Source organism: Platalea leucorodia (assembly GCF_965183815.1).
Source record: "Platalea leucorodia genome assembly, chromosome: 15".
Taxonomy (NCBI): domain Eukaryota; kingdom Metazoa; phylum Chordata; class Aves; order Pelecaniformes; family Threskiornithidae; genus Platalea; species Platalea leucorodia.
Window position 1 is genome coordinate 1728857 of NC_138837.1, and position 24753 is coordinate 1753609.

General features: G+C 38.3%; 1 protein-coding gene across 3 annotated transcripts in view; it reads left to right on the forward strand.

The window, feature by feature from the left end:
- Positions 1 to 13813: 13813 nt before the first annotated feature.
- Positions 13814 to 24753, forward strand: part of DENND1A (DENN domain containing 1A) — a gene marked incomplete at its 3' end in the record, with an annotated part of 220596 nt that continues 209656 nt past the window's right edge. For all 3 annotated transcript variants that reach the window (XM_082327588.1, XM_082327589.1, XM_082327590.1), the window contains exons 1-2: positions 13814 to 13963; positions 20347 to 20417. In XM_082327588.1, coding sequence (XP_082183714.1) covers positions 13947 to 13963; positions 20347 to 20417 — 88 coding nt within the window. In that variant the 5' untranslated portion in view covers positions 13814 to 13946. The remainder of the gene's footprint in view (positions 13964 to 20346; positions 20418 to 24753) is intronic.

A 24753-nucleotide genomic window follows, 5' to 3' on the forward strand; every position in this document is an offset into this window, starting at 1 on the left:
TGTATCATTACAGATACATAACCTCCCCTCCCACAGATGGACACACTTCCTTGTTTTTATGCATGTATGCATGCACACCAATGTGATGGCTAACCAGTGATTTAATACAGCAGCACAATAACTATTACTTAAACTCTGACAGAAGGTAGCAAATGAAGTAAATAGAAGAGATTCTTTAGAAATAGAAACATATCCAACTGTATCAGAATGTAATTTTGAGCATAACAATGTAACAGATTATAATCTTGGCAAAGGAATAGAATTAATTTGAATGCCAGGACCTCCCAGTTATGGAGAATTAATTATGCAAACTTAAGCAACATGTGCTTTCCCAAGAAACACTGCAGGTTCCCTTTGACCAAATGTTTTCGGAATTTGGTATTTTTTATTTCAATAAACTACTGGATTTACTACTGTTTTTTCCATTTTTCACTTTTTAGCATGATTCATAAGAAGTTATTAAAATTTCATTTAGCAGAGGTAAATATTCAATCTGATTTCACTTTGCACAAAGATCTAGAATTTAAACTAGGAATGTCAGCAAGTTTCAAAACTGCAAAACAGCAAGCCCTCCCCTCAGATTAAATCCAAAGATCTTAAAGTCCTCTAGGAGCTTTATAGACCATCATGAAGTATGGAACACAAAGGTGGGAAAATTCTTGTCTTTACTGGCCACCTTATACCATCCTTAGGTTTCTTTCCAAAAGTTTTTGTTTACCTTGTAGATGACCGAGTTAATGCAAAAACATCAGTCTCTTAAAGGTTCACTTCACAAAGCACATCATAATTTTGCCAGTTACTTTGCTGATTCTGTAGAACATTTCACTCTAGAAGGGCAACATTTGACTAATGTCTAAACTGGAATCTTCTTAATTGTGAAAAACAGTGTCTTCTATAGCAACACAGTAAAACAGAAAATGCCACCCTGTATAGTAGTCCATCTAATCCAGTGGCCTGTCCCCAGAAATGATGAGTCCTATCAGAATCCCCAGAATGTTCTCCAGGGAAAATGCTTCTTAACTCCAGGCAGTTGGGACGTGGCTCATTTCTCCTCATGTCTAGTAGTTTGTGTCCTAAAATTAAACCAAGTCATCTAAGCTCTCACTCCAATGGAGAGAAAAAGGCATTTTCAGAGAGGGATTAATCCCATGCATTTTCGGGTAGGATCACAGGCCGTGTAGAGCTGTCTGTTTCTTTCTACTGATAACAGAAAGTCGAGTCAACTAGCCCAGACTGCTCTGGCTCTTTACTACTGCACGCCTAAAGGCAGGTGAGATTAATCCTATACACTGCTAGCGTATGCATCCCTTAAATTGTTCCCACCAAGTAATATAATCAGATATATTCTAATTATGAATATAAATGTCTATTTATTTTTAAATTTTTTTATAAACTTTTGGAGCTCATGATATCTGTGGCAGAGAATTCATGGGCTATTTATAAGTTTTACTAAAAAGAACTGGAAACAATTCCCAGTTACTTGCTTCCATTTGGACTGGGCAACCCGTTGCTTTTGCATTAAGAAGAGAAGCTGCTGGTTTGTAGCGTCTCTTTCTGTATTAGGTTACACAGCTCTACCGTATCTACTTGCATAAGTTTTCTCTGTGAATGAATCTAAACCTTACATATCTCTCAACTGTAATTATGTGTTTAATAGCTTGATTAATTGTGTCTCTGCAATATCTGTGAGAATATTTATACTCATTGCATCTTTTTTAGACTGGGAGGGTGAGAACTGAGACCAATATTAAAGAAGAAACGGTACATTTAAAAAATCATCACATTTAATGTAATGTTTGTGGCTATTTTTAAATTTAATACAGTTTGGCTGACTACTGCAAACTCAAGGAAGGTATTCTTTTCTTGGACATACGCTCAGGTCTTTTGCCTGAATTTCTATACTGAAGTCCTTGTGATACATAACTCCTTGTTCACATAACTTATTTTTTATTCTACTACTTGCTTACTGTGAGACATGTTTTAGTTGAAAAAAAGAATACATTTTAAAACATTCAAATAGCTTTGTAGATATGTTGGAAGTCACTATTCTGGGGGGCTGGAGAAGCACGTTCTTTCAGAAGGATAGGTTTCATAATTCTGATCATATCACCCTAACCTAAGTGACTTGCAATTTTATTTTAACTGTTTCTTATTACTGACATACATGGATCTCTGTGTGGACATTTCCAGAACTACCCTTTGTACCTTTAGAGGATAAGTACTCCTTTCTTTAGTATACATACTGATTTTAATCAGATTGCATATTCTTGGTGGTAGTTCAGAAATTTCTTTCTTAAATCCCCTTAGAATTTATTGATTTACGCTCCAGTCCTAGGAGCCTGTTTTTATTTAATTTGCGAATTTTTTTCCAGCACATCTTTTAATTCCTGTGTTTGACAAAACCTCCTTTATATTACCTAACAGGAGGAAATTTGGTATATCTATTTTCCCAAAATTCTATGCAGAAATGCTAATGCAAAAAAGTCATTTACCTTCATTTCAGTGTCTCTGTATTCTCATTAGCTTTCTTACTTTTCTACCAAATAGCCCACTGGACTTACAAAATCTCTTGCAGGCTTGCTGCTTCCTAATACTTGAAAAAATCTTGTTTTCATGTCAGGCTATCTGCTCCTCAAATCCTCTGTCATCCTTCTAATCTCTGCTGTGCATCTTAGCCACTGTATTTTATCCCTATTGACTTCACAAGTTAAAATTCTACCTTCAGAAAAATACATGTTTGACTATACTAACTTCTTGAACCTTCCTGTAGCCCTATCGCTCATTTTTGCTTGTCAGCTTCCTTTTTTGTTTAGGATTATGCATGCCTTCTGTTACACTGTTATGGTTGCTCAAGTAGCCTCCATGCTGAGTCTAAGGATTTTAATTTCCTCACTTTTGACTTTAGGGTCTTTTTAACTAGCTTCCTCATTTTTTTGTACAATCTCTCCCCTGAGGATGTTGAAGTTAATTACATTGTGGTCACTATTACTTAGTGGTTCAACTTTACTTACTTTATAAACTAACTCCTGTGTATTACTTAAGAGAGGCTTTTCTTGACTTAGTTCTTTATAGCTCTAAGATTAAAACAACTAACATATGTATCAAAACATTTTTTTAACATTCTAGCAAAACTAACTGGGAAGTCTAGAAGGCAGCATGTACTTACAAGGGAATTAATAACAGGAACCAAGAGCATTACTCTAACACTGGTGAAATGCCACCTAGTCTTCCTTAACTGTAAGGCTAGAACAAATCAAATCAATTAATGATAGCTCCATTTAGAGGCAGAAGTATAGGAGCATACTGATACCCCCACCATATAATTTAAAATAATACCACGGAAGAGTCAGAACGAGGTTCCAAAGAGCATTTCCAGCAGGATGTTACCCCCATTTTAGAGAAAGAGAACATATTTTCTGGCTTGCAATAGTGTCTGCTGCAGTTTACTATTTGAAGTTCCTCCATTAACTACGGAAGACGTTGGTATTTCCTAGCTCATGGTATTACCTCATTACATCTTGATGTTGTATAGTTGCAGTAATTACATAAATAAAATTGACTTTTTATGAAGTATAAAATGAGTGATGATGTTTAGAGCCGTGCACTTTGGGTTGTGTTTTGTTTTTTTTTTCCCCAATATGGAATGGAATCATTAGCATCAGAGAACTAATCAAAGTGACATCTACAAATAAACTAGCACTCTTATTTTTCTTAAATAATACCTACACTTTGGGAAGAAAGCTCTCCTGTATTGTGAACCTGCAGTCTGTCAAGAATAATGCTACACATTTTAAAAACTTAAGTAAACAACAGACACTAACCAATGACAATAAGCAGACAATCCCCAGGTTAGCCAGGAACCCCTACATTCTTAATAAAATGGGTAGGCTTCTTCCCCAACCAGGTATTGGGCATGAGGCACATTTTATTTGAACTTCTCAGACAAAAGGGGAGTACAAACAAGAATGGACAGATCTGGAACCTCCATACCCTTGTGTCAATCAGGGGTAACATTACTGATGTCTTCTGAACATCAGTGCAGGAAAATCAGTAAAAGAAATTTGTGGGCCATCAAATCCATTTTATATATGCAAGTTCAGAACAGCTACTGGCTGTCTAGCACTAGCTGTTGCCACAAAGGAAAGTTAGAATGTCATGCTTCAGCAATCATATGGAATTATACAAATATAAAATGAGTATAAATTACGTGAGACTCAGGCCCATACCATTTAATCACTGTTACGCTGTTGAAGATGGTAGTAATTTCAATATTTGATCAATTTTCCACATAGCAATATGAATTAAATCTTGATTTTAACATTATGTAGTTCAATTTTTATATAAACACATACTTTCCCATTGTTCAAACAACCAGCTTACATCACAGAAGTGCTATTTGATGTTTTCTTAATAACAATTTAAAAATAATAGCTTATGACAACATGTTGTCTGATGACATCTTAATAAGTAGTGGGCCATCAATAGTTATCATGTTACCCCATACTATGGCAGAAAGGATAAACAGATTCCCCCTTAGAAGGGCAGTGAAGCTGACACTGCTAGTGGTCTTTTGGTTTATGGTGATTGTAGTGATTATATTTGAAGCCTGGCTCAAAACATGTTTTATTTTTATAGAAAAAAGTTGCAGTAATTACTACTGAAAACTCAAGATGGATGAACCTGAAAAAAAATTATGATCCCATCAACTATGTGAGATGGGAAAAACTGAGGAAAATCATAGAGCTTACACCAATACTTCATACTAAGATTTTATTATTTTTATTTCTAGAATGAGTGAAACAAAATATAAATAATAAACATTACCAAGTTAGAAACACTGTATTTTATAAATTCCTTCATTCCCTTGTTAGCTCGTTCATTGATTTGTTCGTTCACTCCTTCCTTCCTTCCTTCTTTTTTTATCTTTTTTTTCCCTTCTGTTTCTTTCATGCTCTCTGAGTTCAGCAGCTTAAGCTGGGCAGTCTACTGTACAAGAGTTTAGTATCATATGAAGTAAGTACTTCCCTCTGCTCCAACAACTTATGTCTTGCTGTTCTGGATTTCTCCTAAGTATCCTTGTTCTTCCAGGCTCATTAGTAACTTAGAGGGAATTGAATGCAGCAGTCTGATTTACATCAGTGATCTTATTCCTTTCAGCACAGGAGGGTTATCTTTTCTGTGACAAAGGCTATCACAGATATGAATAACTATTTTCATACTGGGCTTTTTTTTTTTTGTCTAGCTGGATTCACACCATCATAGATTTTGCCTCATAAATCTGACTTCACTTTATAGAGCAATAATGGTACAGTCAGCACTCTGCCATCACAGCAAGGTGAACAGAGAAGAGTAACTTAGGTCAGTTGCTTCTTTATTATTGGCAGATGAAATAGTGTCTTCAACAGCTTCAGAGCAAGAACCAGCTAGGCAGTGTGTTTTCACTATGAAGGCAGTGCCATAGCAAGAGGTTTTTTGCTAGATGCAAGGAGGGACATGTAAGCCACAGAGTAAAGCAAACCACTAAGTAGGTAACCTACTGGTATTTTAAAGCTGCTTGGGTGAAAATTTGGAGATTGAAATACATGTAAGACATTATCAGGTAACAAAAATACAGGAGTTTTGTCAACTCTGGTAGACTGCAGGAAGAGGAGGATAAAGCTAATTTCATCCAGTTGGAACCATATTAAAAAAAAGTCAGGACCAATGCTGCAGAACCTCAGATGTCCCTTGGAAAAAACAGGCTTTTAGTGTTTTTCAGAAGATTTGATTGTTTCGACTGTTTGACACAGTATTATGTGTTATCTTCGTAGAAGTGCGTATCTGATATGGGCAATTTATAAATACCTGTTAGTCTTCGTGAAAGAGCGACTTCAAAAGGGTTTCTACACCCAGAGGCCACCATGCTCGCAGCCACTGTGCAGCTCTGCTAGCGGCAGGAAGGGGCTGGTACTGGACAGCCAATGGCAGCATGGCTGAGCCTGGAGCCCTGCGCTCATTGGCTCCCCTGCTGTCACCCGACCAATGGGAGCAAAGCTGCCCACTGCAACAGGCACAAGGCGCAACCTGCAGAAGGCCGATGCAGAGCTGTCCCCGGGCCTCTCCTCTATTGGAAAATCTGGGGTTCTTTGTATTATTTCTTTAATTCACGGAATCATGCTTTTTGTATAATACTTAATAAAATTATTGTTAATCATTACAGCTTTCCTCACCTTCTTTAACTTTTTTCTTTGGTTCATCTCCTGGTATCGTTGGTAACACACATACATGTTACATTCATGGTCTGGCTTGATATGTGGGTGTTTTGGTCACTCAGTTTTGCAATTCATACAGAAAGCTCTAGAGAGCGCTTCTGACTTTAAACTTAGAAGATTTGAATCATCTTCAGCAAGTTAAAGTTGACCTGTGAAGAATATGGCGTATGGAAGATTTTGACACCTGAAAATCCCATGTGATTTATGGAAAAAACATGGTACTAAACTATGATTCTTTTAAAGCTAGTTGCAGATTGTTTCCAAGGACATGTAGAAGCAGTCATTAGTTGGGTTTTGGGTATTGATAGTAATCACTTCTTCGTAAAAATCAGGTTTTTTTCCAGCAGTCTTAGTTGAATAATGATGTATTGATAAAGAAAATGTCTTCAATTTAAAAATACACTTATGAAAAAGCATTGCCATATAGAGTTCTAATTTAATTTTACTTTGGTAGGTAATTGTCTCTTTATGAAGAAAATTTGAAGTTGCCATATTGAAGTCGATACCGAAATATTGGTCTTGAAGAGAAAAACTGCTGTTCTTGGCTGCAAAGTGCTCTGAGGTGAAGGTAAAGGTAAAAGCTTATGAGATTTATAACAGAAAGAATTTCTCAAATGAGAAAAGAGCTGTGTTACATGATACAGGCACAAAGATCGAACAGGTGAGAATAACAGGGACTGTAGGGAAGATGCTGAGAGGAGACAGCATAAAAATGGTGTCTGCTGCAACACGTGTGTGACAACCAACAAAGGGTGCTGACTCTCTTACCATAGTGCGTTTCTAAGCACCAACTTCTTAATGCTGAATTGGCTACTTCTCTCTTATTCAACTACTTTGACAGACCCATCACATAATATTTAAGTCTCTAGGCTTTTAAAAATGTATATAACAAGGAAAGTTCAGGCTTTTTAGGATAAGAACTTAGGCAAAGAGAAACAAAACTAAAGACAGGAGTTGTTCTTGTTTAGTTCTGAAAGCGCAAGATCCACAATAACTTTCACCATTCAGACAGTGAATTTCATAGTTGTTAAGATCCAGCTCCTACTAAAGATATCTTCTACCACTCCCCAAGAGAACTTTGAATGACAAATTGTAGAGCATGAAGTGGACTTTTAATTCAATCAGCATTGGATATTCTGAGCAACAGAACCATGTACTGACAATAACCTTTACTGAGAAGCATAAGCGTACCTGATTTTTGGACATATGATTTAATCCATGGATTTCAGTAACTGTGGCAGACAGACCTAGAGATCAGCACATGAATACTGGCTGCAGCCCCTAGGATAAGGTGTCTCGTTCTGATCATTCAGAGATATAAGCGGTAATTTTTGCAATGCAAAGAATCCAAAAGAATTCCACAGCTATGAACTGAAGCACCACGTGATCTCCCACAAAGCGAAAGTTCTTCAGAGAGCTCAGTGCTTCCTGGTTCCTGCAGTTCCTCAGCTTGGCTTCAGGTTGAACCATCTGTTTGTTATCTACGCTCTGCTTTCAAAAGAGATATACAGGCTAATCAGATCGATAATTCTTTGACCTGAGCTTTATCACTAGTTACAGGTATTGAGTGATGTGAGAGGGAGTACTGATTTTTTCAGTACTCCAAAATGAAGTCTACAGAGTAGAGGAACTTTTTTTAATAATAATCCTCTGATATTAGTTTGCATGTTTGGATTAGTTCCCTCTCAAAAAAGAGAGGAAAAAAGGTAAATTAAAAACAAAACAAAAATGTATTGGATTTTGTGTTTCTTTTAAAATAATAATTAATTTTTAGTCATTTTAACACAATTTTTTATAGTGGCAGACTTGTGAATCTTTAATTCTTTAGGTCAGCAATATAAAAGCCAGCTTAAAGACCCTGAAACAGAAAATGCGATCACTATTGTAAGTGATGCAAACAATGGAAATAATTAAAGAGAAAAAAACAGATTTTCTGACAGAAAAATCACTGCACAGTTAAAGAACAGGTAGTTCTGGTAGGCATTTTGCTAGTTTCCCCATAACATTAAATAACCAATTTTTGTCAGTCAGGAGAGATACTGATAGCAGAAAATGTAGTCTGTTGAGAGACAGTAGCACAAGGAAATGTTTGCCATATTTAGATCTCCTTTCACAAAAAAATGAAGAGGTCATTGCAGGTCAATCATCCTGGGCTCTTTTCTTTAGGGGAATGAGTCTCCAGCATGGCTCTTTATATTAAAGGATTTCATGGGCCTGAGTTATAGCTATTGGTATAATCACAGTTTTCAGAAATAAGAATAGTTATTTCTTATTTCTTTGTGAATGGAGAATGAAAAGGTCATTCAGTGTATGGTACTTCAAACACTTGAAAGGAAAGGTATTTTATTGCTTACTTAGCTTTTTATGTACTATATAGAAAGTACGCATAATGTTGCCACACTGCTATGCAGAAATGGAAAGAAAAAGCCTTTTTTATTTTATGAGAAAATTTGAGATACATCTGCATTTCTTATTTTGACCATAAAATCATAAAGTTTATGAGATCATGGAAAACATGAAGAAGGTAAATAAGAAACAGTCCTTCCCTGACACTTCCAGTACAATATTTGGTGAGGAGTCAAATGAAATTACTGTGGCAGGTTCAACACAAACAAAAGGAGGGTTTTTCTTCACCAGGCATGCAATTAAGCTATGGAAGCTCCATGCGATAGAAGGTAGTGGATTCATAATTATACATAGATTTAAATGCAGCTGAACAAATTAATGGAAGAAAAATCCCCAAAAGCTATCATATAGAAGCAGCACCTGTGGCTAAGAAAATGCATTAATTTATTGGAAGCTGGGACAGGATTCTACATGCTTCCATGTTCTTACACTCTTCCTTAAACATCTGCCAGTGTCTAGTTTTGGAGACAGAATGCTTTTGATTTAACTCATTGGTTATGTTCTTATGGCTGGTTTTTTTTCCGCTTTTTTTTTTTTTCCGTTTATTTATATTTTCTTCTATATTTTCCAAAGATCAGTTGCACTCTGTGCAATTACAGATTATTGTTTCTTAACTTGTAATGGAAAACAAGTAGATGTAACCCATTTCCATCCATGCAAGTAGGTACATATGTTGATTTAAACATCTCTCTTGTTTCAGGGCATAAACTAATGTCTCTGAAGGCTAACCAGCTATCCTAGCAATGCCTGATGAATCCAGTTTGGGAGCATTAAGAACAGGCTTTTTTCTAAAGCAACATATGTGAACACTTCTGGAGGCTGTCTGCAGATAAGACGGGCCAATGACCTGATCCGTAACTCATGAGGCATATTGTTTGATAACGACAAGAATTACAAGCTTGAGGTTGATAAAATGTGCTTCACATCTAAAATATATCTTTAATAAGCTTTCTATCATTTTATAAACATTGGTAGAGATTTTCCTAAACTTCACTCACTGAGAAATTTGGAAAAACATACACGAACATTATAATCAGTATTATTCAGGTAGCAGTATATTCTGTTTCAAGGCACATCATAACCTTTTAGATGAAGCTTTACTATTGGTCTATAAAGTCAGCATTTTGTTTCTTGCCATTCCCATTGGCTGAGATGTAGCAGAGATAATTTCCCAAGTAAATTCAGATTACAGCATGCTTCAGAAGGGTTGTCACTGACTGAGAAGAAACAGTTAACTATGTTTTCATGTAGATTTGTTGCTGTGGGTACATTACATATTAAAATATAGGTTCGGTCACATTCACCCAAATTCATTCTAGAGCGCACTGTGTAAGACCTCTATTTCTGTGGTATTGAACTAAGACTTTCTGGTCAATCTGGAAGTATCCTAAGGCTTTCACCAGTCTTTTAATTCCTGGATTATTTTCTTCTGCCTGAAGTTTCCCTTCTGCTTCCCTTTTGTTTGCTGTTAATGCTTCATCTCTTCTGGGAGGGTGATTCACAGTTAATCAGCTCATCTATTCTGAGACATTCAAAAACACTGCTCTATGGATAGGCCAGGAGGCATTGCTGTAACCCTTGTGTGGTTAAACCCTTCTCTTTCCTTAGGGGCTGCACTGTCTCTGCTGCCCTGTAACTGTTACACAATTACCACCAAACCATTGGGCCAGCTGCAGACATTAGTACCATCAACAGAACTGCAGAAAATGGAATTTGGGTTACCTAATGAGCAGCTTGTTTACATAAATACACCAGGTAAAGCGGAAGGAAAAAAAAAAGTTCTACAGCTTGGAACACAAATTAATATTAGGCAGATAGAGAGAAAAAAACTTCTTACACTTGAACAGGAACTTCTACATCACATTTAACATTTTTTTTTCCCATTGTCTTTTAGCACTTTCACACAGAAAACATAGTTTTCACAACTTGAACAAATATTTAAATATTCAGTCTCTAGTTAGTTGAAATTTTGAATGAATTACCCTATTTTATTATTGCCATTTGGAAGGTATAAGCCGTGTTCTATATCCATGCACCGGATTCTGGAATATACCTGACTTTGCTTGCTTCATATATACAAAATAAAGCTAGAGTCTACCGTACTAATTCCATATTGAATGCCTGTTCTATCCTTTAACTAGAAGAAATTCTGGTCACTCATCCTCTCCTCACCTTTCTGGTTTCCTCTGTCTTAGCATTACTAGATTTACAAGCTCACACTTGTTTTATTAGGCAGTCTTTTAAATTAGAGTTTCCATAGAGTGAATTTGCAGTGCTCATGCTGCCAGACCCATTAGTGTGTCTTCTGTAGCAAGGACAGAACCTTTTATTCACATTTATTTGTATTAATTAAGCTCCTCTTTATTAACTGTGAGCTTGAGGTAGGTCATCCTCTTCTTGAAATACACTAACATTGTTTTTCAGATTAATTCTCTCATGCTTATCACATAATCAATGTAACTGTAATATTTCCTGCTCAAAAGTTTTAGCATGCACCTGCATGTTATCCAGGTTGAGAAACTGTTGATGAGCAGGTACCAACATTGGGTTGCTATTATAATTTCTTCCCCTTGGGGTAGGAAAATACACTCATTACAAATCAGTCACCTACAAAATAGATATTTCACTGAGACATATTTAAAGGTAATTACCAAACACTAATTTTGCAAGCCATTTTTCCTGGCATTTGTTAGTTATCAGCCACCATCAGTTCATCCACCAACTCAACTATCCAGTCCTCTCAATCTAGTTCTTGAAATCCAAATTTTATACCCTGTTTTCTCCACATTGGGGTGAATGCATACTTCCTGATAATTCATTTACTCTGTAAGAGGATTTAAATTGCTCATTTGAATTACCTAGCATTTTAGTCCTTAGTATGTCGGGTCTAAAAACTATCAAATGTAAACCAGTCTACTATTCTTGCATACTACGCTGTCCCCATTAAATATTTACTAGATCTGTTCATATTAATAAGTTTACCACATCTTCAAAAAGCACACTAAACAGAACAGAGCAAAACTAAAACTGTGAGTCTCTAGCTCTAACTCTTAAGTTTAATGTCAATCCATTTTCCAAAAAGGGTGATGAAATTTAATAAACTCTCTTAGCCACTCTTAATTTTTTTTTCCATATTGTTGAGTTATTTTACACTGCACCAGCATTGTATTTACCAGCTTTCTTATTTTTTTCCTCATTACTGACTGTGGGCTTTTTTGCTTTTGTAACCAATTTTAAAAAACTTACTTACCTTCATTTGACAGTTATACATATAACCTTTAGTGCACTAGTTTGTTTAAAGGGGAAGGATAGCCCTGATCTGAACACAGTAATTTTGGTTAAAAAGCTACTTTGTATTGACATGGGTATTTCTGTATGAGACAGGGAACATCGGTATAGATCACCTTTATATACTGCATGTCAGAGAGCAGCAAAGGCCACCTGCACCCTAAGGAAGGCTAGTCAGGAGCTGAGGGTGACCACAACGTAGGCTGGGCAATGGCCTCAGTGACCAGGCACAGCCCCACAGAGATGAGCTGGGCAAGCAGAGCAGGGGTGCTGACAGCAACAGATCCTCGTGACAGGCCGGTGGCCATCAGACAAAACCAAGGTAACAGGCCTAAGGTCAATCCAGGAAATCCAGACGAGTTTGGGATCAGGACTGGGTACAGGCAAATCTGCACCACAGCTCAAGCCGTGACTGAACGCTGAGGCCCGAGCTTACATATGGCTCCTGTGGCAGAGGCTGTGGGTGGAAGCCTGGGGTGGAAGTACTTCATCTCAAGTACTCAAATCAGTACTAGAAACACTCCTTCTCATCTACCCAAACATTTCTTTGACTTACTATAACTGTGAATAAATCTTCCAGGACTCTTTGCATAAATGTTTACCATATTTTGTATTTATTACTTGAATGAGGATGGTATGATTTCTCCTACTCAGCCTCTCTGGGGAGCAAATGGGATATAAAGGTATAGTATATATTCTCTCTCTCTCCTATCTTTCTAGCTGACTAGATTCTTCAGCCAAGCAGTTGGCTTCCACGGTGATCTGCAGTTTAGAGGTCTTTTTAAGCCAAATTTCCAATTTTTTTATTCCTCACTGCACATCATCTCCAACTCTAAAACGTTAGAAATTGTTAAATTGTGCTAGAAATTGCCCAAACCTTCCTGAGAACTTCCTGTAAAACATGTTTAATAAAATTGTTGGGTACCTGTTTGATCCTGTTTGCCAACTCCAGTAAGGCACGTTTCAAAATCTGTCTTACTGCAATTTTTGTGTCAACGTAAGCTTTGTTTTCAGCAGACTGCACTTCATCTCTCCTTCACTTCTTTTTAAGAAGTCTCCAGTCCCCTTTATGACCTTACTTGGGCTTGTAATTCTTTCTAGCCATCCTTTATTGCCCTTTCAGCAGCTTTGGTTTCTGTCACCAACAGTGCAAAATGTTCTATCACAGCTCTGCAAGTGTACCAGCTCACAGCCCTTCTCTCTGCCTTTCTTTCTTTGACTTCTTCTATAGTCCCCAGGCATCGGACACGTATTTCTGCCTGGGACTCCAGTCGGTTTCTTGCCACGCCGGGTGCAGTCCCCGTGGGGATGGCTCACCTCTTTACAGAGCTTTCCAGGATGGACACTCCTGGTCCTCATCTGGGCTGGCTATCAGTCCCCAGTGGATTGCTAGGGGCTCTGGGTCACGCTTGTGGCGCCTTTTGGCCCTGTTCGGGGGGTGCCCGCCGGTTCGGTTCCCGCTGACAGGAGGTGAGGCGCCGTGGCGGGCAGGGAGGCCGCCCTCCTCCACAGCCGGCGGCTGGAGACGAGCGTCCCCCTCAGCCCCCTTCCTGCCGCTCCTGCTCGGGAGGACTCTTAGCCGCTTTTTAGCCGCCTTTGAGCCGCTGAGCGCGGCCGGCGGCCGAGGAGCGGCGGCCGCCCCGCCGCGGGGCTCCCGCCTGAGGCGCCCTGAGGGGAGCGGCGGCACCCGCCCGCCGCGGGGAGGGGGCGAGGCGGGGCTGCCCGCGCGCGCCGTGCGGTTGCCGTGCCAACACAGCGGGGCGCGCGGCGGGCTCCCCGGTGCCGGCCGGCCGCTGGCCCCGCCCGCGCCGCCGCCCTCGCGGCCCCGCCGCACTACAGCTCCCGGCAGCCCTCGCGCCGCGCCGTGACTCGGCTGGGGCGACGGCGGCGCGGGCCGGGATGGAGTGAGGGGGCGAGCGGCGGAGAGAGCGCAGCCCACCGAGCCCCGGCCCCCGCCCCCTGTCTCTCTCTGGCCCGGGCCTATGCGGCCCCCCAGAGACCATGGGATCCAGGATCAAGTGAGTGCCCCCCGGAGCCCTCCAGCCCCGCTGCAGGCCCTCAGGAAAGCGGGAGGGCTCCGGAGAGCGAGAAGGGGACTTCCCCGCCCTCCTGCCGGCTCCCTGTGAGGCCGCGCGGGCGAGACCCCGGCCGAGCCTGCAGGCCTCGGGCTGGGGCGAGACAGAGGGGGAGAAGGAAGGGGGAGGAGTGCCTCCCGCCCCCCGGGCCAGCTGGCGGGCCGGGGAGGGCGGAGGCGGCATGGCAGAGGGCCCCGGGCCGTCCAGCCCCAACTCGGCGGCAGGACCCCGGGGCGGGGAGCTCCCCCGCCCCCGGCCCTGAGGAGGGGAGGGCAGTGCCGTTTCCCGCCCTCGAGCCCACGCCCGGTCTGGTGTCCGCTCTCTTTCTCCCCGACTTCCCCTCTCCGTGTGGCAGCGCACAGGGCCAGGCTGTGAGGGCAGTTTGAATTTTATCGGTGCAGGCCTCGGGAGGGCTGGGGCTGCCGGGGCGGGAAAGTCTTCGTTGCCAGCACTGGTGACATCTGTTTTGGGGGTGTGGTGGTGAGAGAGAGTTCAAAGCCTCCTTGCCTAGGCTGAAGCGTGCTAAAGGGAAGGTGGATAGTCTGGCTACGATATCTTGAAAGTGCATTAGCAAGGGGGTTCGGGGGAAGAAGAGTGGTGCAGGTGATTAATGTGTTGGGCCTGCAGCTCCATGCCCTCAATATTTTTTTAGTTTTCATAAAACCGGGGGTTGATTTATTGGTAAGCCCTGTTGGTATGTTTGGTATTGTCACATTAAAGATCTCAGTTCATTCATGTGCCATTCCAGGCAAATTCAGTTCCTCTGACAGGTAGAGGTGTAATAAAGCTATCACCAAGCAGGGAGTGCTGACACCTTTGTGCATGAAAGGTGTGATAGAGTGGAGAGATCCAGTTAGATTGTATTTTATTCAGCAGTTTCAGTAGGTGCTGTTGAGCAATTGCTTTTCCTTCTTGAACACTGTTCTTCAAGATTACATACGGCTTTAACTTTTCACCTCTTTTGTTTAACTTGAATATGAGACTGGAGGAGACGTAGTTCGTAGTGTCCTTAGTGTGATGACACATCTTCATGTTCCCAAGCCCGTAGGCTGAATAGACATAAATGTGTGTCTATCCAGCCAGGTGTTTTAGGAAAATGTAAGTGGATAATGAGGGCTTGTAATGATAGCGCTGAGGTGATTGGCTGGTTCCAGAAAGCAGCCTTCCTTCTTTGGGAGATACTGTGGGGATGTTTTTTGCACTTTTTTTGGCATATGGGTTCTCAACAGTTGCTATAAAAAATCAAAGTCTGAGAAACTAGTTAAACTCTTAGCTTACATTCAAATACAGGTAGAATCTAAAATTGTTACTATTTTGACAGCAGAGCAGGCTATATCTGTAATTTGCACCTTCGGATCTTGCAGTGGTCGCCCTTGCTTGGGTCACTTCAAGGTTATGATCTGAAATGACTTCTTATGATGACCTTATCTTAAATCTATTAAAAGGCTGGTGCTCACTTAAAATGTATTTTCTTTTGTGTACATACTGAATCCACAAGCTGTGTTTACCATCTTGGGGTTTTTGATTGCTAATTTGACCTATAAAGGCTTTGCATACACTTTGCTGAATGTGAATGTAATGACTCAGATGAGATGCTTCAGCTGGAAACTTCACTGGTATCAGTAAGGAGATGTAGCAGCTAGCATTATTTATTGCAGCCAATGGACTTTAGGATTTTTTCTGTGCAAAGTCTTTCAGTGTGAACGTGTCTTTCAAGATTACAGACAAAGCCCATGTCTTTCTCTGTCACCAGGAAAACACAGGTGATAACCCCATGTGAGCATTACTTTTCATTCCTCTTGGACTTTGTGAGAATGCATTTTGTCTGTTGTGTGATTAAGCAACTTTGCCTTGAACAACAATTAAGAAATTGCTTTTTTCCACTTTGGACAGAACACTGTGCCCAAGTAGAGTAAGGATGAAATTTCAAAAACAATCTTGAAATATATAAAGAATAAGAGATCCTATCTGAGTGAGAGGCTTTCCTGGTCTGCTCTTCTGAGCTGGATGTTCAATCCAGCAAAGATTTTCAAGTTGATGAGTAGCTCCCTTATTGGGGCAGGTGGGAGCATGAATGAGAAAACTATTTTATAATTGGGTATACTGAGGCGTGCCTGCTTTAGTGGTGTCGCCAATATGTGTTGGGGCCCTAGCAAAAATCCAGTAGTCGGATCTCCTGCTTCTTGCTGTAGATTGATAATTATGAGGAATATTAAACTCCTTGTCACGTGATCACTTGCACACACTGTGATATACTCTGCATGAAACCTGGACATATGTGTCAGTTATATTTTTGATGGGTGTATAGTAATGAGTCATTTGAGTGAAAGATTGCTTAGAGGAAATTATCAGTAGCTGCATCAGACTGAAGTGAAAGAAATCAAGAAGTTGCCAGCAATCGTGTAAGCTTTTGGCTTGCGTATAGCTGCAGGCGAAAAAAAGGTAACTTGACTATTGGGTTACGCTGTTGGGTTAAGCTTCGTGTTGGAGCATGTCATACGGTACGTGCAAGGCACTCTGTGCCAGCGAGGCAATGCAAAATAGGAATCTAGTTGACCTGGCTGCTATCACTTCTTGGTAGCCTTCAGTACTCAAGACATTACAAGAGAGTAAGGTTTGGGTTTTTTTAAAAAATAATGTGTCGATATCAATCTGTTCAACAGAATTGCATTGCACTGTAAAAAAACTTGGCGTGTTCCTTTCCAGAGGTGGTTGTATTTCACTGATGACAGAAGAGATCCCTAATATTAATCTGGGAATGCTTTCAGGTGTCTAACATAAAGTTTGCTATATCCTGAAATGTAATGTTATCTACCTAGGGAATACCAGGCAGAAAAAGTTAAATATACGGAAATTAATGAGGGTTTGAGGTGCAATTTCTGAATTGAGTTAGCAGTTACGGATTTCTGCTAATAATTTTTTTCTGCAAGAGTTGAGCAACTAAGTCTTTGTTACAAGACAACTAATTATCAAACAGTGTCAGGCTCTTCTCTTATGCCTCAATTTTTAAGTAGAATAACACTTTCTGTCATAAGTGCTATTAAATTTTCCTACGTGTAGAAAAAATGCTCCTGACAGAATTGAAATAGGCTTTAGATATGTAAGGTATGTACTTCCATACATACAGCTTCGGAGAAGGACTTTATTTAATTTTATTCTGCACAAATCTCTTGCAGTTTGGTAAAAACTAATAATTTTGATTGTAAAAGGTAGATAAATACCTTATTTAAGATATTATATTACTTCAATGTAAAACTGAATTTCTTATGGATTGCTTTGATACTCAAGCTATTTCTACATCAGAGAGATTTGAAGTAATTCCTGCAACTAGCATTAATCACAAAAGCATTGTTTTCTCATAGACCTCCTTCCTAAATTTCTATTTACAAAAAAGTATTGCATTTCCTTCTGAAATTATCCAGTTATCAAATAAATGGGGTACTATCTGGTTTTGGGCATACGTGTCCTATGTGGTTTTTTTATTGCATCTGCATGTTCACTTGATAACTGACCATGGGTCTTTAAGCGATCACTGGGAGGAAAGAAAACTTTTATGTGTGTATATTTAAGGTTATAATGCTATGGATGATTTCAGTGGGTTGGGGTTTCAATACAATGCACAGGTGGCATTAGATGTCTGCAGGGTAGTTAATAGTCATAAAAATGGACTGCAAAATATACATATTATGATGCATGTTTATGCTATATTTGCAAACTGTATGAAGTCTCATAGTGACTTGTTTCTTTAGTTCCACTGAAAAGTTATAAAATACTCAGAATTCAACAATGACTTCATTCTCATACTGAGGTGTTAGCTTGTTGAATGCAGCCTTTAATACTAAGTTTCTGACTTGGCAAAGCTACTTTAATTTCACTGTTCATAGAAATAAGTGGACGTTTGTCATGGAATATTAAAATACAAAATGTGATGTCTTTTTGTCTGAAAGTTTTGGTAGGTAGTATGTGCTCTTGCCAGCTGAATTATACAGTGTTTTCACTAAAGAATTTGAACACAGTGTCTAATATAATACTAAAAAGGTGTTTGTTATTTTATCCATTAGCTGTAAAAAGATTATAAAATTTATAAACTTCTAATTAAGGAAACAGGGTGCTAAAAATAAAGACATAAACAAGGAGGGTAAGATAAGGCTGCACAGCAATATATATGAAAGGAAAAACACATTTCTGGTGTTATGCGGATATAATTTCATCCTCATCCTGTACCATGATTGTAGCAATGTAGCTAAGAATCTCAATATTTGAAGCAGATTATGTGCAGCAACTCTAAGTAGCACAGAGAGAATTACTCAAGTTTGTTTTATACTGCAAAATAATAGTTGATTTGTTGATTTTAGATTTCTTGTAACTTATTAATGTAGTTTTCTGAAAAATGGCTACTTAAGACAAATCAGTTGGGAACTGGTGGCAAATTAATTTAACATTAATTGAATTGTGAACCATTGTTGCTCCTGAGAGGTGCTCTGTAAAACTGTGGAGTGTGATCCTATGCTGCTGTTGATTTAAATAGGTGTGGGGTTTGGCTTAGAGCCACTTGAGTTACACTAAGTGGGCCTGTGGCATGGTTAGAAATATTTTGTTTAATCCCTTTTAATGTTAAAGTAGGATTAAAAATAATAGAAATTCTCTGAAGAGTAGGCTGAATGCCTTGATAAGTTTATATGTTTGGTTTGAGATGCTGGGTAATATGAGTTTAATTTTTAAAATTATTATTCAGGTAGGAATTTTAACATATATATACATATATGGGGTTTGTAATTATTTTCATCCTTAGCTGTAAGGGAGCTAACAAAATTCACAAGTTAATTATACCTCAACAATTTTCTAATGTTAGATAGTTTACATTAACACATAGGAGACAATATTATCACTTTACAAGCAGCTATAAATTTAGAACAGTAGTTATGCAATTTTGGTTCTTGGTTTTAACCAGAAAGTCTAAGAATAAAATGTCATGTGTTCAGACTTAAAAAAAAATCCTTATTTCATTAAGTAAACAATTACAATCTAACGTGTGATTCTCTTTAATCTCAAAAAATTTTGGAGTAGCTAAAATTGTTGGAATCAGGAATTTAACTCAAAATATGCTTTCTTATATAATCACCTGCTTCCTTTACATGCTTCTTATGAAATGTAATTCCAGAGCTTTGCTTATGGAAGTTACATTAGTAAGAACTGAAAACATACACTAAATGTTTGGGGTTTTTTTAAGTCTTACATCATTAACTTTTTACTTTTATTACTGGTATATTTATAACTCTGGAGCAGAGTAAGTCTGTTTCCTCAAGCTTCATTTGCATTTTGTACCTGAACTTGGTATAATTTTTTACTATTGCACCTATTTCGTTGTTTCACATGCATCTGGCAGCTTTCTGGATTTGAGACTCTGGAGTCTCATGAGGTGAAACCTTGTGCATTTGTAATATTCTTCAGCATGGCCTTTTTTTGACAAAGAGAGAGAAATATTTTGACAGGTATTAAAGAGGGCAACTGTCTTCATCCTAAATACAGCGTCTTAAGTTTTCCAGTAATGACTGCATAAAATGACTTTGCATCCTCTTGACTGCAGCTTCTTTTTTTTTTTTTTTTTTTTTCCTTTTTCCTGAGCAAATAGGTGTCATGAAGTTGAACTCAAGGGTCACAGTAATGAAAATGTGAATCTGGGTTGTTTGTCCCATGTTGGACAATGTGACTGTTGTCAGTTTGGTGAAAAGAGTATTCAAGATTTTTTTTTTTTCTGAAAAAAATCCCTGTATTTAGCACATAGGTGATTTACTTTCTCATTTGAAAGTAAAGGTGAAATAAAAAACTTGCTTTTGCAAGTTGCGCATGTAATGAAAATTACTGTTGTGGCCAAGAACTGAAATAAGTGTTGCTTCTCTTTCTCAGTAGCATTCTGAAAAGTGATCTAAAAGGCATGGTTTTATTTTTCTGGGAAAGTTCTGAATGATAGGCCTGTGGTATTTTAGTATCTAGAAACGCAGTCTAGTCACAACAGTTGGATTGACTTAAGGGTTCTGTGTGCTTGATTTCTATTGTTTTGATTCTTTTTTTCTCTGTAGAAGTTTGTTAGCCACTCTGTTCGTACTAACTCATCTGAGCTTCAGTCATATCTTGTTATGTACTAGTAAGGCAGAAAGATCTGATGTGAAATCATCACAGACTATAAACCAAGAAATCTAGTTTATTGTTGTTGTCATTGTAACGTATGCATTCTTAGAACCCTTTTTGACTGAGTAGTTGAAAGCACACTTGAAAAAAAATTCTCAATGTGCTAAATACTTTTTTTTTTTTTTTTTTTCTTTCAGACAAAATCCGGAAACTACCTTTGAAGTGTATGCAGAAGTAACCTATTCAGGAATCAGTTGCACTGGGAAAGGTACTGTTTTGCACTGTGATTCTACCTATTTGTTGGCTAAAACTATTCTTAAGAACCATGTATTGTGAGATAATGAGGTATATTTACTACTATGCTGTTCTACCTTTTAGAGATATCTTAATCACTGGTTCTGCAGAATCTTTTACAGTTAGGACTAATAATGAGAAATTCTTGCCTCCGTCCCTGATTGTGGGCAATTTTCTGATTTCTTTGACTGTTTTGCCTTTTTTGTCTTTTAAAATAGAAGTAACTCTTACTACATTAGGTTGGAAAAGTAAATGCATTTTCAGATTTGTATTTGCTGGTCATATAAGGAATGGGTAAAAATACTCTAAAACTTCTTACATGGAATTTATTTTTACTTCTTCTTTCTTACTTGTCTACAGAAGTATTTTTATCTGTTCCCAGAATTCTTGCTTTGATCATATGATTTTATCTAGAAATAAGGCATGAACACAGCTTATTATTTGGTTAACTATTTGTACCAAACATTGTTATCAAGCCATAATTATACAAGTATTTTTCTATAATATTATTTCTGACAAGTATTCCTATGTTTATGCTGGAGAAGTCCCATAACTGCTGAAACCAACATGTAAGAATATGTGTGAATTTTTGATTGCACTTTTTTCTAAACCCGAGGAACTTGATCAAATAAGCAGGAAGAGCAAAGGTTGAAATTTGTAATCCCAGAATTTAGTTCAAGATATTTTTTTGTGAGATCGGTCTCTAGAATGTTACGAAAAAGAGGGATGTAAAAATTAAATAATTATGATTAGTCAACATATACAGAAGTAATAATTCTTCTTTATGAAATGATCATGTATGTATTGTATATATGGTATAATGAACCAATAGAAAGTACTTTTATATTTTATTGACTGGAAAGCCACTTATCTCCTTTTATATCTGTATTTGTAACAATCAGCAAAAGTCAAATAGCTGCAACTCTTTCCTTTACTGCCAAAGCCTCCGTAGGAGTTGTAACTGGAATACAGTTTTGGCTTGTCCTACTGCTATATGCCATCACGACTATTTGATGTAACTGCAGGAGCCCTTTTAATAACTAGTCTTTGTTTCTGCACATCTGACCTGGATTCTAGTGCCAGAAAATCTGAACGAATTTGACCATAAACATTACATTGTACAGTACTAGTGTCTGGGTATAATCTTCTCTTTGAAGTTTGTTTGCATCCCCCTGGAGGGATTAATTCCCTGCTGTGGGAAGGTGGGTTAAAAAGCACGGAAACTACTTTACAGGTTTTTAATTGGAGAATTTAGTATACATTTTGTTCTATAAACCAACTGATTCTGTGGGAGTTTCACTTAGTTGTGTTTTTAGGTTTGTTGTATGCACTTGTAGGTGCAAAATCTTCAGAAATGGTTTTTAGTGAGTAAAAAAAAAAATTAATTGTTTTTACAACTCATATATTCTGAAGTTATTAATTCTCTCTGAATAGTCTTTTAAAAGATTTTTCCAAACCAATTTTTTTGTGTTTAAGAGGTGTCCTTTATTCTCAGAAGTCTTAATATTCTGTCCTTCTGTTCTAAACGAAGGTGGTTGGTTGGTTCTCCGCAACGTCAACTGTATTTAACAGCTATGCTGTATCCCAGGCAGATCACCATTCTAGAAATATAGACCTAGAGACCTCCATGTAGTCTTTTCTACTTCTTGGCTAGCTGTTCTATGCCAGAAGACCAAGAATATATATCAAGTTTTTTTTTTTTTTTTTTTTTTTCTGTCAGGGAATATATGTTACATGGCAAGGAGCAGTTACACCTTTTTTACATTTTGCTTTTCTTAACAGTATAAGGAGCAAATTATCAGGCCTGTTTAAAAAAATATTTCTTCCTGTATAATGGAGCCCAAAATTAACTAAGACAACTGTTTTTGAAGTTCCTGTGTAGTTATAATAGTGCTATTGATCACTTAAAATGCTCTTAATTCTTATATCAATCTTCTGACATGGTCTTGAGGAGAATGAATTGCTCCAAAGCTATAACAGTCCTAGTGTGGGAGATTGTCTGGCTTGTGGGATGGTAAAACATGCCTCTATTTTGTTTTATTCAAAAGTTTGTGTAGCAAAGGATGTTTTCCATATGACTGTTAAATATCGACTGCAATTAAAAACTTTAATATATTTCATAGTTCACTTGCATCTTGCTGAAATAGGAGATACTGACTTGTGTTATTAACTACTGACAGACAATTGTACATTCAAGTAGCTTTATTGCTCATGTAATTGTTAACAATCTCGCATTAAATGTTTATTTGGTTAATAACTTTTGAAATGAATGAAAGCAACGTTATCCATTGACTATCATATAGAAGGCTCCCTCTTAGTTACCAGGACAGTTGACTGCAGAAGGAAAAAATCTGTTCTGGGCTCCAAGACAGACATCAATAAACTGGAACAAGGTCAATGGAGGGCCACCAAGATGGTGAGTGAGCTAGGGCACTTGCACGGTGAGGAGAAGTTGAGAGTGCTGGGCTTGTTCAGCCTGGAGAAGACTTCAGGGAGACTCCTATGAGGAGTTCATCAAGATGAGATATCCAGGCTTTTCACAGTGGTGCATGGCAGGAGGACAAGAGGCAATGACATAGACTGAATCAAGAGGCGTTCTAACTGAATATCGGAAACGTGTTCACCATGAGGACGGTCAAGTATTTGACCAGGTCACTCAGAGAGGCTGTGCAATCTTCATCCTTGGAGGTTTTCAAGACCTGACTGGGTCACAGCCTGAACAACCTGCTCTGACCTCACACCAGGCCCTTCTCTGAGAGGAGGTTGGACTAGAGACCTCCCGAGGTCCCTTCCAGCCTGAATTATCCTGTGACCCTAAGATGTGATTACTAGAAATGTAAGCTTCAGGAACATCTGGCGGATGTTTTGTACTCTTAAGGCATGAAGAGAAAACTTCATCAAAACCAAAGAAATTGAAAAAGCAAACATTGTTTTATTCCAGTCCAGGAAGAACTCTGCCAAACCACAATGAAATGTGTATACTGAGAAAGGAAATGATTACTGGATCATCTCAGCTGTAGTCTCTCTGTCCTTTCCCCTCTAGATTGTTTAGAACTAATGATCATCTCTGCTCAGCATTGGTGATTTGCGTATTTCTGGTACATGAAGTCTTTGGTATGTTATACAATTCCAGCATTCAGTTGTATCCAAAAGCTGTGTTTGTGCTTTTCTTTGTTATATTCATAGATCTTATTTGGTGACTTATGGATTTTTCTTACTGGGTCACTTTATGTAAATGTGGTATCTTTGTTTTGAGAACTGTGAAGCAAGATAGCTGCAACTGTGACTAGCAATATTAAGATGTATATTTGTTACCAAGAAGATATTTCCTTAAGAGAAGACAATTACCAAACCATTTTTTTGCCTTCTGATTGTCATTTATGTGGAAGCTGGGAATTCCCGTTAGCTAATTGAATCTAAGTTAGTGTGTGTGGTGTTTTTTTTTTTTTTTTTTTTTTTTAAAGAACACTTAACTTCCTAAAATTGAATGAAAATTCAAAACTGCTTTTATCTTAACTTTTATCTTAACTTTGTTTTTTTACTTTTTTATTTGGGCTGTCTAGAATTCAGAATTTCTTCACTTAATGCTTCAACGATGCATTCATTCATGTTGTACTTTTCAGTTTCATCAAATAGCACTGTTCTCTTGTCCATACCCTCTTCTGATAAAATGTTGATGCCATCTCACCAAAAGCCTAGGGCAGCAAAATAGAATAGAAAGAATGGAGTCTGCATCTTTACAGTGACAGTACAGGGGAGTTACCTAGTGAGAAACCTGTGTTGCATGTGTCAAGTAGAAGTATGTCAAGCATAGGAACTTTGCAAGTCTAGCGCTTCTCACCAACTGCCACACACTTACTTTCAGGAAGACAGGAGAAAATAGTCATGGTTTTATTTAAAAAAGTGGAATATTATTATAGGGAAAATATTGACTAAAACTTATAGTCTTAATAATTTGATTCTTTCCTTTGTAGTAGCAGGCAAGTACTGGGTAATGACTGTGACTGAGAGGAGAAGATGCAGTTCCAAGGCTGATAGAGAGCCTGGCTAATAGGCTGACTTAGGTTAAATGCTCTTAACAGGTGCCTTTTGTGCAGTGCTGTAATTGGGATGGAGTAAGGTGCTAATACTGTACAGATGGGCGCAACAAAGCCAACTCTTGGACAAGTATGGCTGGTAACTTTGGCTTTCAACCGTTCCAGGTGAACAGAGAGATTGTTAGGACTTAAAAAAATTTGGTTACTAAGACAAATTCTCATTCACATATAAGGCTTTAATATAAGGCCTATGTGTGGGGTTTGTGTCTTTGC